Source organism: Arabidopsis thaliana, chromosome 2 (genome assembly GCF_000001735.4).
Source record: "Arabidopsis thaliana chromosome 2, partial sequence".
Taxonomy (NCBI): Eukaryota; Viridiplantae; Streptophyta; class Magnoliopsida; order Brassicales; family Brassicaceae; genus Arabidopsis; species Arabidopsis thaliana.
The window spans coordinates 12758977-12775922 of NC_003071.7; the positions used below are offsets into that span (position 1 = coordinate 12758977).

Below are 16946 nucleotides of genomic sequence, written 5' to 3' on the forward strand. Positions count from 1 at the left end.
CGACTAAAAAAAAAAAGAAATAACAATTTCGTGTCTATCTATAATATGAGTTGGATAGCAATTATAAAAGTAATTGGTATGGTTATATAAAGGCAATGGACATCTACTAATGGAAAAATCATGAAAAATAAACTAATTCACACAAACCATACCAAACAACATGCAATAATAATTTTCCCAAATTTTAACAAGAAAAACAAACCACGTAATCTACCTATTTATACCTTCATCGGAAAAATGCGAATAATACAGCCCAACACGAATACTATTTCTAGACACTAAAACAATCCTATCTTTGGAAATTACAGGTCACAGAAACATTTGCTTCCAGAAGATTTTTCCAGTTCTACAAGCCATCACCGTTTTATAGTCAAGTTCCTTTTCGTTTTTTTTTTTATTGGTTTACAAATTAAATTTTAACAGTAATAAAACGCACTAGTGGAATATGAACAACACATTTGTTAAATCTCTTTAGAAGCTTTGCTGTTTTTTCTTTCACCTTTGTCCTCAAGTAATTTCAAGTTCAACATTTCGTTAAATCTTTTTTGAGTATCAATTTGGTATCAATTTCCCAAAAACACTCCACAAGCTTTGTTTTTCTTCTTTCCCTTATTTGTCCTAAAGTAATATCAAAACACTAAATAGAAAAAAAAATATTTAAGTTGACTGCATTAAATAAAAATCATCAACTACTTAAATAAGTATCTTATTATCACCAGAATTCAAATACAAATTCGATTAAAAATAGTAAAATTACTACCAAATTATCTTTCAAGGTAAAAAAAAAAACCTTCTAGAAGAAAACAAACTTAGAGTAAGAACAGGACAAAACGAACTCAAACTCAAACTCCTTTTATACCCTCACTCACCAAAACCATAACACAAAACAATAAGGATACTATAGTCCTTTCAGTAGCAAAAAAATCAGGGGTAATATAGTCATTTACATTACCTTCAAATATGCCCGGGATATATGCACGCTTTTATATGCAGCGTAGACACCTAAACTGAATCAGTCTAACAGAGAGCCCAAAAAATAAAATTCCCCTTCTCTGATTTTTCGGAGCAGAGGAAAAAAAAACTCAAAATCGGAGAGATAAGAACAAATCTCAAATCTGAAAATTCTCGATTTCGATTTCGATCTTCTCGTCGTGGTTAAACAATGGCGGCGGCTTCGAATGGGAGTGAGTATTTCGAATTCGATGTAGAAACAGGAAGAGAATCGTTCGCGCGGCCGTCTAACGCCGAGACAGTGGAGCAAGATGAGGAAGATCTACGGTGGGCGGCGATCGGAAGATTACCGTCGCAGAGACAAGGGACTCATAATGCGATTCTGCGTCGGTCGCAAACGCAAACGCAGACTTCTGGTTACGCTGATGGAAACGTGGTTCAAACGATTGATGTGAAGAAATTGGATCGTGCGGATCGTGAGATGTTGGTTCGTCAAGCTCTTGCTACTAGTGATCAAGATAATTTCAAGCTTCTCTCTGCTATTAAAGAACGTCTTGATCGGTTTGTTACGACTCTTCGAATTCTCTCTGTTTCTAATTTTAGGGAGAAAAAGTAAATTTTATATATATATATATGGCTCGTTTGAATTTGATACAAATTTTGTTCGTAGAGTTGGTATGGAGGTTCCGAAAATCGAAGTGCGGTTCGAGAATTTGAATATTGAAGCTGATGTTCAAGCTGGTACAAGAGCTTTGCCTACTTTGGTTAATGTCTCTCGTGATTTCTTTGAGGTTTGTCTTCTTTGTTTTATCTTGTGAGTATTCTAACACAATCTTTTTTTGATGATTGTATCTAATCTCTGTTTGTTGCAGCGTTGCTTAAGCAGCTTGAGGATAATCAAGCCTAGGAAACACAAGCTTAATATTTTGAAAGATATTAGTGGGATTATCAAACCAGGAAGGTGAATTAAAAGACTGTTTTTAGATTATCGCTATGTCATATGTATGATCACAAGTACTAATGTTTTTTGCTACTTTTGAAGGATGACTTTGTTGTTAGGACCACCGGGTTCCGGAAAATCGACGTTGCTTCTTGCTCTTGCAGGGAAGCTTGATAAGAGTTTAAAGGTTAGTTGATCCGTGAAGTTATTAACTATGTTCATCTATATCACATGTAACTTATGTTTGTTATCTCATTTCGTTTTAAAAGTCACGTACTCACATGCATGTGTCCTTTTTGTTTTTTGCATCTATGACAGAAAACGGGTAACATTACCTATAATGGAGAGAATCTTAACAAGTTTCATGTTAAAAGAACTTCAGCATATATAAGTCAAACAGATAATCACATTGCTGAACTCACTGTTCGTGAAACTCTTGATTTCGCTGCGAGATGTCAAGGCGCAAGCGAAGGATTTGCAGGTTTTTTCTTATTTGATGTTACTACTCACTATGTAAACTTCTTCATCAAGTCATAGATTCTCAAATATTTTCTGTTTTGATGTTGTGTAATTGTAGGTTACATGAAAGATCTAACCCGATTAGAGAAAGAGAGGGGTATACGTCCTTCTTCTGAGATTGATGCGTTTATGAAGGTTAGTATCATATAGCTCAATAATCTCTCATGTTTCTTGATCACACAACAAAGTTTTGACACATGCTCTCTGTTATTAGGCTGCTTCTGTCAAAGGCGAAAAGCATAGTGTTTCGACAGATTATGTGCTTAAAGTACTTGGTCTTGATGTATGTTCTGATACAATGGTTGGTAATGATATGATGAGAGGTGTTTCAGGAGGTCAAAGGAAAAGAGTTACAACAGGTCTTTTCTCACTCTGTTTACTTATCTATCTCACTTAGAATTATACACCAGCTCTGTTTTGCTAATTGATAAATTTGACACAATGCAGGAGAAATGACTGTTGGGCCAAGAAAAACGTTGTTTATGGATGAAATATCTACTGGTCTTGATAGTTCAACAACTTTCCAGATTGTCAAATGTATCAGAAACTTCGTTCATCTAATGGATGCAACTGTTCTTATGGCACTTCTTCAGCCTGCACCAGAAACATTTGACTTGTTTGATGACTTAATTCTTCTATCAGAAGGTTACATGGTATATCAAGGTCCTCGAGAAGATGTGATAGCCTTTTTTGAGTCTCTAGGATTCCGTCTCCCACCGCGTAAAGGTGTGGCAGATTTTCTCCAAGAGGTATATATCTAAACTCTGTTCTTTAATTTGAGTTTTAGTATACTCAAACTCAATCTATTATAATGTTGGTATGCAGGTGACCTCTAAAAAGGATCAAGCTCAATACTGGGCAGATCCTTCGAAGCCATATCAGTTCATTCCTGTCTCAGACATAGCGGCTGCATTCCGTAACTCGAAATACGGGCATGCTGCGGATTCCAAGCTGGCTGCACCATTTGACAAGAAATCTGCGGATCCTTCAGCTTTATGCAGAACAAAATTTGCCATTTCAGGATGGGAAAACCTTAAAGTTTGCTTTGTACGAGAATTATTATTGATCAAACGGCACAAATTTCTTTACACTTTTAGGACATGCCAGGTAAATATCTACATCTTTTTGCTGCATTTGTAAATTTGGCATCATCTAGAGTATTGACACTTAGGTTTGTTTCCATGACATTGGTTTTGTGTGGCTTTTGAATCAAGTAACCAATAAATTTTGTCTATACCATAAGCCTAGGTCTTCATTTGCGCTTGCTTCAATTCTGCTTTTCTAAAATTAGTCTTATTCTTATATATATGCACCATTATGTGATACAATTTGCATCACTATAGTGACATCTTGACGTAGATATTATTCAAATGTCCTTAGATAAAATTCTAAGATTCTGATCTAAAACATTTTGTGTTCCATAAAGGTTGGATTTGTGGGACTTGTCACAGCGACAGTGTTCTTGAAAACTAGATTACACCCAACAAGCGAACAATTTGGCAATGAGTATCTATCTTGCCTTTTCTTCGGGCTAGTCCACATGATGTTCAACGGTTTCTCTGAACTACCTCTCATGATATCGCGTCTCCCGGTTTTTTACAAGCAAAGGGATAACTCCTTTCATCCTGCTTGGTCATGGTCTATTGCCAGCTGGCTCTTGCGTGTGCCTTACTCTGTCCTTGAAGCTGTTGTCTGGAGTGGTGTAGTATACTTCACTGTGGGACTTGCTCCCTCAGCAGGCAGGTTGGTTATTTATCTTGATATTATTATTTCTAAACTTCTTGTTGATTTTTAGTTTTGTAGTCTTACAATAAATCTCTTTTTGTTCTCCTAGATTTTTCCGATACATGTTACTTCTCTTCTCGGTGCATCAAATGGCTCTCGGTTTATTTCGTATGATGGCTTCTCTAGCAAGGGACATGGTCATTGCCAATACATTCGGATCTGCAGCAATCTTAATAGTGTTCTTGCTTGGTGGATTCGTTATTCCAAAAGGTTAGTTATTACTACTACTTCACTATTTCTTGTATAAAAGAAATTTATTTGTTGGTTAGTGTTGCTAAAATAAAACCTTATCATTTCTTACAGCTGATATTAAACCTTGGTGGGTTTGGGGTTTTTGGGTGTCGCCGTTATCCTATGGACAACGTGCCATTGCGGTCAATGAATTCACAGCCACACGGTGGATGACGGTGTGTTCATTAATCTTTTTGTTGAGTTAATATTACTTTGTTAGAATATGCATGCAATGCTTAACTATATACTTTTAAACATCATGCAGCCATCAGCTATATCTGATACTACAATTGGACTCAACCTTCTAAAGCTACGTAGCTTTCCAACGAATGACTATTGGTATTGGATTGGAATCGCGGTTCTCATTGGTTATGCAATTCTATTCAATAACGTAGTAACTCTCGCCTTGGCTTATCTTAACCGTGAGAGTCTCTATTGCTAATGGTTCTTTCGTCTAGATATCTGTAGTATAATATTGTGAAGCTTAGCTCTTTTGTTTTTTCTCTTGCAGCTCTAAGAAAAGCTCGAGCAGTTGTTTTAGACGATCCCAATGAAGAAACTGCTTTAGTAGCAGATGCAAATCAAGTAATAAGTGAGAAAAAGGGAATGATCCTTCCATTCAAACCATTAACAATGACTTTCCACAATGTCAACTATTATGTTGACATGCCAAAGGTTAATTTCACTTCTCTGTTTTGCTTTGGTAGTATCAGCCTTTATCTATGGTTGCATTAAAGTTTGTTTGTTCGGGAAATCTCAGGAAATGCGTTCTCAAGGTGTACCAGAGACAAGACTACAACTGTTATCAAACGTGAGTGGAGTGTTCTCACCTGGAGTTCTTACAGCTTTAGTTGGATCAAGCGGTGCGGGAAAAACTACGTTGATGGATGTTCTTGCGGGTCGAAAGACAGGTGGATATACCGAGGGAGATATTAGAATCTCTGGTCACCCAAAAGAACAACAAACGTTTGCTAGGATCTCTGGATATGTTGAGCAGAACGATATACACTCTCCTCAAGTCACAGTTGAAGAGTCCTTATGGTTTTCGGCTAGCCTTCGTCTTCCTAAGGAGATCACCAAAGAACAGAAAAAGGTCAGTATGAATGAGTTTTACCTCATTTGGTTCCGAATATGGATTGTTTCACTAACATATATTTTCTTGTTTTGTTAGGAATTTGTGGAACAAGTCATGAGACTTGTAGAGCTTGACACTCTGAGATATGCTTTAGTAGGTTTACCTGGTACCACGGGTCTTTCTACTGAGCAGAGGAAACGTCTAACAATTGCGGTTGAGTTAGTAGCAAATCCATCAATTATTTTCATGGATGAACCAACATCTGGACTTGATGCAAGAGCAGCAGCAATTGTGATGAGAACTGTTAGAAACACTGTTGATACTGGAAGAACAGTGGTTTGCACCATTCATCAACCTAGCATTGACATTTTTGAGGCCTTTGACGAGGTTTGACCTAATTTTGCTTGGATTACAAGAATAGTTATGAATTGTTATCAGTCGATGATCTTAATAACGTCTGTACCTTTTTTTTTTTGCTTAACCTTAAAAATACAGCTGCTTCTAATGAAACGAGGAGGACAGGTTATATATGGTGGGAAATTGGGTACACACTCGCAGGTTCTGGTAGATTACTTTCAGGTACTTACTTGTCCCTGCCTTTTCCTATTCTGTTTTGATCTTCGCACTTACATACTTGTGCACCACGTTAAATATGACAAACCCTAAACCCTCTACAGGGGATTAACGGAGTACCTCCAATCTCAAGTGGTTACAATCCAGCAACTTGGATGCTTGAAGTAACTACACCTGCTTTGGAAGAGAAATATAACATGGAGTTTGCAGATTTATACAAGAAATCTGACCAGTTTAGGTAACTATCACAATCCTTAAAGCTACATTTTCAAAAACATAAATCAAACCATATACTGTGTATTTTAAACAGAGAAGTAGAGGCAAACATCAAGCAACTCAGTGTTCCACCAGAAGGCTCAGAACCAATAAGCTTTACATCAAGATACTCACAAAACCAACTATCTCAATTTCTACTCTGTCTCTGGAAACAGAACCTTGTCTACTGGAGAAGTCCAGAATACAATCTCGTGAGATTAGTCTTCACAACGATCGCTGCGTTTATACTGGGAACAGTTTTCTGGGACATTGGTTCCAAGAGGACTTCCTCACAGGATTTGATCACCGTAATGGGAGCTCTCTACTCGGCTTGTCTGTTTCTTGGAGTTAGTAACGCTTCATCAGTACAACCAATCGTTTCAATCGAAAGAACAGTTTTCTACAGAGAGAAAGCCGCTGGTATGTATGCTCCAATTCCATATGCAGCAGCTCAGGGTCTTGTGGAGATACCTTACATTCTGACCCAAACCATTCTCTACGGTGTCATCACATACTTCACCATTGGCTTTGAAAGAACGTTCAGTAAGTTTGTACTGTATTTGGTGTTCATGTTCCTCACATTCACCTACTTCACCTTCTATGGCATGATGGCGGTTGGTCTCACCCCGAATCAGCATTTAGCCGCTGTGATCTCCTCTGCGTTTTACTCTCTCTGGAATCTCCTATCCGGTTTCCTCGTCCAAAAGCCTGTAAGTATTTAATATCACTCTATGAGAGGTAGCTAATATAGTTATGCATTCGAACAATCGAGAACTAAGTATTGATGGATTATTGTTACTAAATTTGATTCTTGACTAATCAGCCTTACCACATTTTGAACCCTTATAATCTTTAACCCTTTGTGTTTGTTTTGGTAATTCAGTTGATTCCAGTGTGGTGGATATGGTTCTATTACATATGTCCAGTGGCGTGGACACTACAAGGAGTAATCCTTTCGCAGCTTGGTGACGTGGAAAGCATGATCAACGAGCCATTGTTTCATGGCACGGTGAAGGAGTTTATTGAATATTACTTCGGCTACAAGCCAAACATGATTGGTGTATCTGCTGCTGTTCTTGTCGGTTTTTGTGCTCTCTTCTTCTCAGCATTTGCACTTTCAGTCAAATACCTCAACTTCCAGAGAAGATAAAAAAAGTCCTGTGGGACTAACTTTGATATTTTTGGCCTTTTTCACTGGTGTTCCGTTTTAAGAGTAGTTATGATTCTTTTTAAAGTTAGTTTTTGTGGACATTGACGAAAAAAACAAACCTAAAATATAAGATTCTGTTTTGCTCTAATTAGGGTTTTATAGTTTTGTACACTGGATGTGTGGTTGATTCTGTTTTTTCCGTGTTTAGGGTTTATAGATCAATTGCTGTCGTTCGATATTGTTGGGGTTTTTTGTTCGTAACCTTTCTTTCATAAAGATTAATTTCTCATGTAAAATAAAATAATGTTTTGTGGTTTAATTGGTTGTGTATTTTGGAACAGTTTTTGTGGATGTACCAAAGTGAACACACTCTCCTAAACGACGACCTAACACCGATTCACGCAAATCAAATGAGAGAAAAAAACTCTCTGATAAGTAAAAAATAAAATGTTACCTAAAATCTTTCTTCAACTAACCCATTTTGTTCCTTGAATATATATAAAGAGAGACCCATCGAAGATCTCTTCACACACACACACTCCATGGAAACACTTTTTCTTGTTTCACTTATGCATTTTCATTTTAGTTTTCGGCTAGGCTTCGTCTTCCTAAAGAGATCAGAAAAGAACAGAAAAAGGTCAGTATGAATAAGTTTGACCTCAAGAGAGCAAACCAAGAAAATATATCTTTAATGAAACTTATACATATCGAAACCAAATGAGGTCAAACTTATTTTTTTATTTTCTTTTTCTTTTTTTTTTGTTGCCCAAAAAAAATAAATATAAGTTTGACCTCATTTGGTTTCGATATGTATAAGTTTCACTAAAGATATATTTTCTTGTTTTGTTAAGAATTTGTGGAAGAAGTGATGAGACTCGAGCTCGTAGAACTTGATACTTTGAGATATGCATTGGTATAACAGTTGCGGTTGAGTTAGTAGCAAATCCATCAATAATTTTAATGTTTATAGTTTTGTACACTGAATATTGATTTTGTTTTGCTCTCTTTAGGGTTATAGTTCAATTGCTGTCGTTTGATATTGTTAGATTTTTGTTCGTAATCTTTGTTTCATAAAGACTAATTTCTCATATAAAATAAAAATAATGTAATAATTTCTAAATAACCTTCCAACGACGTCTTCTTTCAACACCCATTGGTCCATCACGCAACCCCGTCACCGTCATCTTCTTGACCCGACCAACCGCTTTCCGGGTCGGTTTCTTCCACGTGTCACCCCAATTCATCTCTCTTCCTCCCAAAGATATCTTTAGAAACAAACAATTCCAATCGCGTCGTCAACAATGAATGAATAATTTTGATGTATTTGTAAAATAATGGAAGCATCGAGAAATCGATCGCTCGTCGGAAACAACCGATCTCCGGAGATGAACGAAAACGACGGCGAAGATGTTGCGGCTTCGGCAGCGGTGGAAGACGTGGAGGTGTGGGATACGTTGAGTAATGGATTCAAACGTGCACAGCTTTATCTTGATCAGAATCGTGATTTGATTCAACGCGTCAACGAAAACCACATGTCTCGAATCCCAGATAACGTCTCTAGAAACGTTGGCTTGATCAACGAAATCAACGGTAATATCTCTCAAGTTATGGAGATTTACTCTGATTTATCTCTCAATTTCGCCAAAAAATTCGATCAGCGGCGGAGGACGACCAAGGACGGCGACACCACAACTACCACCACCGGTTCTTAAGCGCGATTAGGAGTGTCATGGAGTTTGTATATGATTACAAGGATTAGGATATTTGCACTAGTCTATTACGTGTTCTCTAAGGTATTTTATGCTTCTGTATTCAGCTCCTCTGTTTTTGTTTTGATTCTGCATGATCTCATTCACTAGTTTCATGATTTTTTTGATACTACATTTTCTAAAAGCTTTTATGGATTGAAATAGCTTTTAGATGGCTCTGGTCAGTTCTATAGCTAAGTATTGAATATAGATCATGATGAATTGATGATCCATTCCATCATAATGAGCAATGAGTGGGTAAGAGTCTTAGATGAGCCCCACTAGGTTCCTCACACATCATAAATAGTTTACTGCAATAGGTCTCCATGGGCACAAGGCGTTGTTAGGCCAGTACCGGATGTCATGAACCCTATAATGCTTCCACCGATCACCGGATGCCGTGAAACCTACTGCTTTGACCGCAAAGGTTACGTGATAGATACATCAAAACAATGTTCCATGGCATGGTGAAGGAATTCATTGAAAATTAACTTGGGCTACAAGCCAATTGCAGTTTCAGTCAAATTCCTAAATTTCTAGAGAAGATGGAAGCATATGTTATCACTGGTTTTCACTGGTTTTCACTGGTTCTATTTGATATTTTTGGCCAATTTACTGGTTTTCCGTTTTACTAGTAATTAGATTATCTTCTATATTACCACAGAGATTTCGTGTCACCATGACCAAGACGTGCTTGCTGCAATTTACTGGTTTTCCGTTTTACTAGTAATTAGATTAGCTTCTTCATCTACAGAGCAAAGCAGCATGGGATGAAGATATTCGTGCTGATACAGCAGCTACTCCATAGAGTTTCCATGGCGTATCTAAAAACAGGAAAGGCCGAGTACTATTTTCATGGAAAAGTCTGTTACGCAAGAAAACGAAATTTCAGAGTCCAGTGACACCATTCTGTTCTTGTAGCATTTGGGACGTGTTTAGATTACAACTAACTCGTAAGAGTAACTTTAAAATGCTATTCTTAGAGAGGAAGTTCTCCACTGTCTGCAATTACGACTTTGCTCTTAGGAGTTCCGCTTTGTTTGCCCTCAGCTTCAATCTTATAAACTACATCCATTCCTTGCACCACTTTCCCAAACACCACATGCCTTCCATCTAACCAGCTTGTTGTCACCGTTGTGATAAAAAACTGCGAACCATTTGTGTCTTCTCCCGAGTTCGCCATTGAAAGTACACCTGTATCCAATCACATTGTCAACCATCAGACATTTCTAAATACTTGCCAAAACTTTGCTTCAAGGAAAATAATGATCACCAACCTGGTCCAGTGTGCTTCAGCTTGAAGTTCTCATCAGCAAACTTCTGACCATAGATTGATTCTCCACCCATACCGTTCCCATGCGTGAAGTCACCTCCCTGGATCATAAAGCTGGGAATGATTCGATGGAACTTGCTTCCCTTGTAGTGTAGAGGTTTCCCACTCTTCCCTACACCTTTCTCCCCTGCCAAATTTAAACATTGTAACACAAACCGGTTCCGAAAAGATTAAATAAAATGCATCTTATCTCCATTATAACTCCGTAATAATTTCATTAGATCTCGAAACAAATGTTAATGAAAACAAATACTAGCACTCTCATTGTCCGGCTTGTAATATTGTTTCGAGATTGTGCATAATGTAAAGTTTATATAGTGAAACTATAAGAATATAGTTAGTAGATTACCTGTGCACAAAGCTCTGAAGTTTTCTGCAAAGAAGCAAACACACTCACGAATTACTCTCTTAGATATAAAGCACACACTAAAATAGTCCAGAACCATGATCAAAAACTTCAAAAACCATATAATTGTACCTGCAGTTTTAGGAACTGCCTTGCCAAATAGTCCTATAACAACGCGACCTGCGACATAATCATAACCAGAGAATCAATCAAACATCAAAACAAACCAAGAATCATCAGCTGTATCTGAGCAACAATCCATTTTAACAAATCTGTAAGCTTAATGAACAAACATTTTGACTAAAATCATCGAATCATACCAGCGGATTTGCCGTCGATCTCTACATCGAAGTAAACCTTGTGAGTAACCTCCTTGAGATCTTCTTTTGCCTGAATTTTAACAAACAGAGATTTGAACTCTCTCATAATAGTCACATAGTTCTTAATTCCTGAAGTATAACACTAGAAGCTTAAGCAATCTGGTGACTTCCATTAGAATGTTGATGTAGATCTAATGTATCGTTTGTGGTAACGAAACATTTGAACAGATATAGATTCGAGAGGATATGAATGAAGTTACCTGAATTGAAGCTATGGCTCCGAAGAGGAAGAGAGTTCCGAGTAGAATAAAGCTTGCTTTCGCCATCTTCGTGATCGTTTTTTTTTTTCTCAAATCGAAAAGTGAAAACAGAGTAGTAGTTGAAGAAAGGAAATGTTTATGTTTGACGATCCAATGCTAACATACGCTGGAGTTGTTATTGGACTTCTTAGTGGGCTTTTTAAATTTAATGTGGACCCTTTTATCCAGAACAACTTGTATCATTTTTACAGTATTGGTTTTATGGTGAGAAAATATCAAAATCATAATGCTTTCTTTATACAATTTATTCAGGTAATTCCTCAATTTCATCATCATGAAATTGAAATTTTTTGACGAAACCTTTTTTTTTCTTGTGGCAACAAAAGAAGGTCAGAGAAGACTAGTCTTTTGTTATAATGGGTGTACTGTGAATCCGTGAGAGAATAACTCTTAATTTCTTACTGACCATTATAGCTCAGAGGTAAATGTTTTCAACATAGGTTCATTCACTTTTTTCCTAGCTGTGTTTAATATTCCATACATATCAGTATGCATTAGTAGCAAAAAATACTGCTAATTTCAAAGATTAAAATATTTTCACTCATTTGAAAATTTAAAATATTTTCTATATTTCTCCAAAAAAAAGAGGGGTTTTTTTATAACAAGTATGTAAGCCGTTTTTACTGGATTTTTTATAACTGAGTCGAATATCTAACTAACTGAATTTTCTAATGGATCGTGATACCATTTCGACTGACTAAATGGAATGATTTTGATAATTTTGTGTTTGAGAGGAGTTGATCACTAGTCTCCAGCGACAATTCTTCTCAAATGAAAATACAAAACTACTAGACCAATGACCATTTGTTGTAAACCATTTGTTTTTGTAAACCATTTGTTGTAAAAGCCAAGTGTTGTTGTAAACCATTTGTCTTTACAACCACTTTGTTAAAACTATAACCGTATGTTTATTTAGACCAAGTGTTTCATGCAACTATTCGTTTTATCCATCGGTATGATAAATAAACGATAAGGATATTCACGTCGAAAACCATTTCTAAATATGCTTCTAATCAAAGCCGAAAGCTTAATAATATCAGTTGTTTTTAGAGGAATGTGTTAATATCGGGTTTTGACTCGTTAGGAAAAACATACAAAAAAGTAGGTCACCATAATTGACCAGTTACCACAAACATTGTCGTGGTGGTGTCACGAAGACGACAACGACATCACCCAAAAGTTCCACCTCTCTCTAGTCTCTACTAAACATAATCATCGTTGCGTCATTTTATTTTCCATATTAATTCTAAATCACTAAGTACTTGACGCATGTCAGGACAATATGTTCTTGGAATATATATATACAAAATTCTAACATAATTACATGTTGATCCACATACTTTTGAAACATTCACTTTTCATCCGTAATCGCTGGAGCCTTCACACTCAAGTATTCATTAAAAAAAGTCATTAGATTTCAATATAAAACAGGCTACTTTTAGAAAGATAAAACATCTGCGTTATCTTTTGACAATTGACACAAAGGGTTTGCAATCCTTATAAAGACAACTAGTTTTCACATTTTGTGTCTTTTCTTGTAAGTTCAACATTCACATGATATGTTAACCTCAGAAGGATATATGCAGTCACAAATTCACCATAGAAAATATCTCTACTAGTTTGAAGCTATAAACTTAATATTTTGAGATGAATTCTGCATAAATTGCAATAGATTAACATCATGCAATATGAATGGCTCAAACGTTAAATATATTCATAATTATGTAAACACATAAAATCATGTCATTTATTTTGAATTTACAGTAATCGGGTTGAGTTTTACATACAACTGATCGTTATAATATTGCATGGTAATCGGTTTTAATCGGTTTAAACAAGATTAAACCATAATGAACCAAAATATCTTAAGAGTTTCAAAATAACTGGCTAGATAAATTATGAATTATAGTGCTCGTTAATAGATTCTAGCACATTTGCGTATCCAAAGAGATGAAACTAATAGATTCTACTTTCTTTTTATTAATCAGTGGATGGTGGAAAAGTATATAAAGGATTGACTGAAACGAAAATAAGATGCCTTCAAGAAAAGAATAATAGAGAAAAGTAAGGGTCAAATCGAATACCTTTTAAATTAGATTCGACTACTGCTGTCTTGTCGAGTCATCTGTGGTGTCGAGAGTTTGAGTCTGAATACACATTTCTCTTCCATCGATCAAGTAGCAATCCTCTATGCTACGTCTCATCTTTGATCCACATGTCTGTTGGCAAAAGAAAAAATCTTCGTGTCTTAATTCTATTCGCAATCACATGTCCAATGTCGAAAATCTCTCACTTTTTTTTTGTTAAAGAAATCTCTCACTTTTGCTTATTGCTATAGATGATCGTACACCTAGCTCACATTCCTTAAGTTATCAATCTAAACTGTCGTAACATTGTTGTAACTTGTGTTTTTTCGAAAACTTTTCGACGTTCAAGTCAGAAAATGCCTAAAATAATATAGAAAAGTAGTCTGTGTGGATGAAAAGTTACACCAGTACACAAAATCTTTGTCAATGTTCTTGACCAAAATTTATGTCGAAACGTGACTGTTGAAAACTTGAAAATATTTCTGATCTCTTCTTTCCGGATTAACTATATATACCCTTTGTAGGTTCTCCCAAACCAAAAGGTCTAATGCCTTTTTAACCAGAAGCATGTATTCTCAACTACACATTTATATGTCAACAACATGCATTCTCAAATTAAAACCAAGTAGTGATTATCAACGATTATTAGTACCAACTAATTTTAGATTGCATGTCTTAATCCTAAGAACTACACTTTTAAACAATAAATTTGGCATATACTATATTATTTCAAGATGATACAAAAAAGGATTATTTATTGTGTTGTACTAAAAGTATCAATGAATGATCATTTATTGCGGTCATACCGTTCTTAGTTTTTCCAAGCATAGTCATTATACCATACCTACTACACTCTCACAATAAGACATGATATAGATGAGAAGCTATTTTCACGTACAGTGTGCGATGTTGAGACTATTATATATTGATATTTCATTGTTAAAAACAGAATTATAATGAATACTAAACTTTGTTTTTGAACTGATGAATACTATTTTATTTATGTGACAGTTTGGATTTGTTGAGAGTATGATTCTAATGAATTTGATAATTAGTATCCTCTTACTGCAATAGTAAGAGGTATCCTTTTTTTTGTCGCAAAGGTAGATTACTTGTTATATTAGATATTAGCACAATTACAACTGACTTGCAGAAAGTCAGACCAAAAAATGAGATCAAGGGGCACAAGAAACACCCACTAAAAGGTCAACCCTGAGAATCCAAAAATTAACAGGGCAACAAAAGAATAAGCCTCCCAAAAAGCAAGGAGCCTAAAAGCAAAAAGACTTCAGTCCACAGAGGTTAGAACTCTCTCATCCCTAAAGACACCAAGAAGCCAAGCAGGAAAACTTACGGCCACGTACGATTGAAGCCTACACTCCTTAGTAACACTTTGGGCAATGAGATTAGCACCTCTATTCGAAGACACCGATTCAAGCACCACTTTCCAAACTGCAATGCCATTTAAAGCTAACAAGATCTCCGAAGACTGAAACCTAAAAGAAGGCCAAGCTTGCGGCCTGTTTAACACCCCAACAAGCACCGCAGCTTCCACACCAAAAACCACCCTATTCACATGATGACTAACCATACTCTCAACAGCCCAAACAATGCTTAGAAATTGAGCCTCCAAAAAGGAGGAAATATTGGAGAAGGCTCTTCTACTGTGCATCAAGACATTGCCTCTGTCATTCCTCAACACCCAAGCAACCCCTGCAAGTCTAGTAAGAGGTATCCTATTTTGTACAAAAAAACTATTATGATTTTGAATTACCAATCGAATTAAATTTAAATCATACAAGCGATCAAATTAATATTTGAATCAAAATTTACTAATTTATAAATTAGCTGAAACCAAAAATATAATTAAATTGAAAAGCAGCCGGTAGTCCAATGATCAATGTTTGTTTGTCTTTAATTGGCCTGAAAATAATAAAACTATTTTATGGTAATAATGATTGGTCATTGAGTAAATTTCCTTTTCCTAAAGGGGAAATACAAAAGGAGACCTTTGTGGCGGAGAATATAAAATGTGGAAGATAAAAGTAAAACAAAAAAGGAAGTTTTTTTTTTTCTTCTTCATGATTATTAATGAAAGACTTTTTGAATGACAATGACACCAAAAACAAAAAAGCATATAAATGGTGGTGGTGGAATTTATAAAGGAGTTGGGGCCTAATCACTTACTCATGCTTTTATTCTTTACCATATCACATCCATCTAATCTCTTAAAAGTAAAATTATATCACTGTCTACCACTGAATATATGCTTAGTTATAATTAAGTTGACTTGTTGTTAATCATTTCTATTATCTTCAAGTTATACGTCTCAAAATTTAAATAATTGAATTTTCACAAAAAAAAAATCTATTTGTAAAGTATCAGTCAGTATGCAAATCAATTCATTTTAACTTTTTCTGAACAAAAATATTTCTATCATCATCATTGTGTTTAATTTTTTTCCAAAACACTCGATTACAATCTTTGTATAGCTTTTAAACTCTTAACATAGCCATATGTAAATAGATATCCGACATTTTAAAACCCGTAAGTACACAGATTATCTCTCTGAACTGATTCTGTTTAGAAACTATGCATCTTTTACTAGTTAACTTGTTGTGAATTCTAGCACTATGCATCTTTATTGGCTTAATACAGTGCAATGGCCAATATATATTTTTCTTTTGTAACATAGTGTATCTTAGTTTTATATTTCGTTGAATGACCTTCTAGATGATTGTTACACTGATTCATCTCCATTCTCAGCGTCTTGTGATAAATCTTCAATTTATAATGTCCAACATTTAACCATCTATAAAAGAACTAAACACATCGAAATAGACTTCTAGCTATATATGTGATTTAGAAAAAGATTCATTGTTTATGTTCCAAAATATTCATATCATATTGTTAATATACGAACAAAGTCTTTGACATTTCCTCTTATAGATCATCTCTTATCCAAGATTTCTTCGTAATATACTAAAAGAAGTAATCATCATTCTAGTTTATTATGTCGCCAATGTTTTCAAACTTGGATAATTAATCTGTTTGTTTGGTACCGTGAAACAAATTTTGGTTTATTTATCAAATTACAGTAAAATTCTTAATATTTTTTTTTCCAACAATCAATATAGGAATAAAGCTAACAGAAGTTGGTTGAACAAAACTAACAAAAGCTCAACACAATTAAAATGAATTACTTGGTCTGAATCGAACTATTACCTTTTGGAATATAGTTAGTTAATGTTCACAATACGAATACAAGTTGGAAAAAACGGAAAGAAGAAGATTTGGCATAGATACTCACTCA

General features: G+C 35.4%; 3 protein-coding genes and 1 long non-coding RNA gene across 6 annotated transcripts; 2 read left to right on the forward strand and 2 right to left on the reverse strand.

Annotated features, from left to right (window-relative positions):
- Window positions 1–996: 996 nt before the first annotated feature.
- On the forward strand, window positions 997–7818 carry ABCG31 (pleiotropic drug resistance 3). Its single transcript, NM_128548.4, has 20 exons — window positions 997–1512; window positions 1622–1742; window positions 1824–1912; window positions 1994–2078; window positions 2210–2372; window positions 2469–2545; window positions 2625–2769; window positions 2858–3159; window positions 3236–3517; window positions 3837–4153; window positions 4245–4405; window positions 4499–4602; window positions 4692–4848; window positions 4938–5101; window positions 5187–5519; window positions 5598–5888; window positions 5997–6080; window positions 6179–6312; window positions 6385–7039; window positions 7213–7818. The coding sequence occupies exons 1-20, from the start codon at window positions 1163–1165 to the stop codon at window positions 7477–7479; spliced, it is 4281 nt and encodes a 1426-aa protein (NP_180555.2). The 5' UTR covers window positions 997–1162; the 3' UTR covers window positions 7480–7818.
- A 790-nt stretch (window positions 7819–8608) lies between these two features.
- Window positions 8609–9461, forward strand: ELF4-L1 (ELF4-like 1). Its single transcript, NM_128549.3, has one exon. The coding sequence runs from the start codon at window positions 8814–8816 to the stop codon at window positions 9189–9191; it is 378 nt and encodes a 125-aa protein (NP_180556.1). The 5' UTR covers window positions 8609–8813; the 3' UTR covers window positions 9192–9461.
- CYP5 (cyclophilin 5) lies at window positions 8634–11692 on the reverse strand. Of its 3 annotated transcripts, NM_001336236.1 has the most exons (8): window positions 11487–11633; window positions 11227–11296; window positions 11039–11086; window positions 10910–10933; window positions 10505–10687; window positions 9980–10421; window positions 9635–9637; window positions 8634–9267 (listed from the first exon to the last, which is right to left on the reverse strand). In NM_001336236.1, exons 1-6 carry the CDS (start codon window positions 11550–11552, stop codon window positions 10207–10209), a joined length of 606 nt encoding a protein of 201 aa, NP_001318316.1. In that variant the 5' UTR covers window positions 11553–11633; the 3' UTR covers window positions 8634–9267; window positions 9635–9637; window positions 9980–10206. The 3 variants fall into 3 exon arrangements, with proteins under 3 accessions (NP_001318316.1, NP_180557.1, NP_001077978.1); NM_128550.4 differs by lacking the exons at window positions 8634–9267; window positions 9635–9637 and having other exon boundaries at window positions 9876–10421; window positions 11487–11692; NM_001084509.1 differs by lacking the exons at window positions 8634–9267; window positions 9635–9637 and having other exon boundaries at window positions 10057–10391; window positions 11487–11603.
- Window positions 11693–15501: 3809 nt separating this feature from the next.
- Window positions 15502–15798, reverse strand: AT2G08355. Its single transcript, NR_140325.1, has one exon. It is a non-coding gene; the product is annotated as an other RNA (long non-coding RNA).
- Between the last annotated feature and the right edge of the window lie 1148 nt (window positions 15799–16946).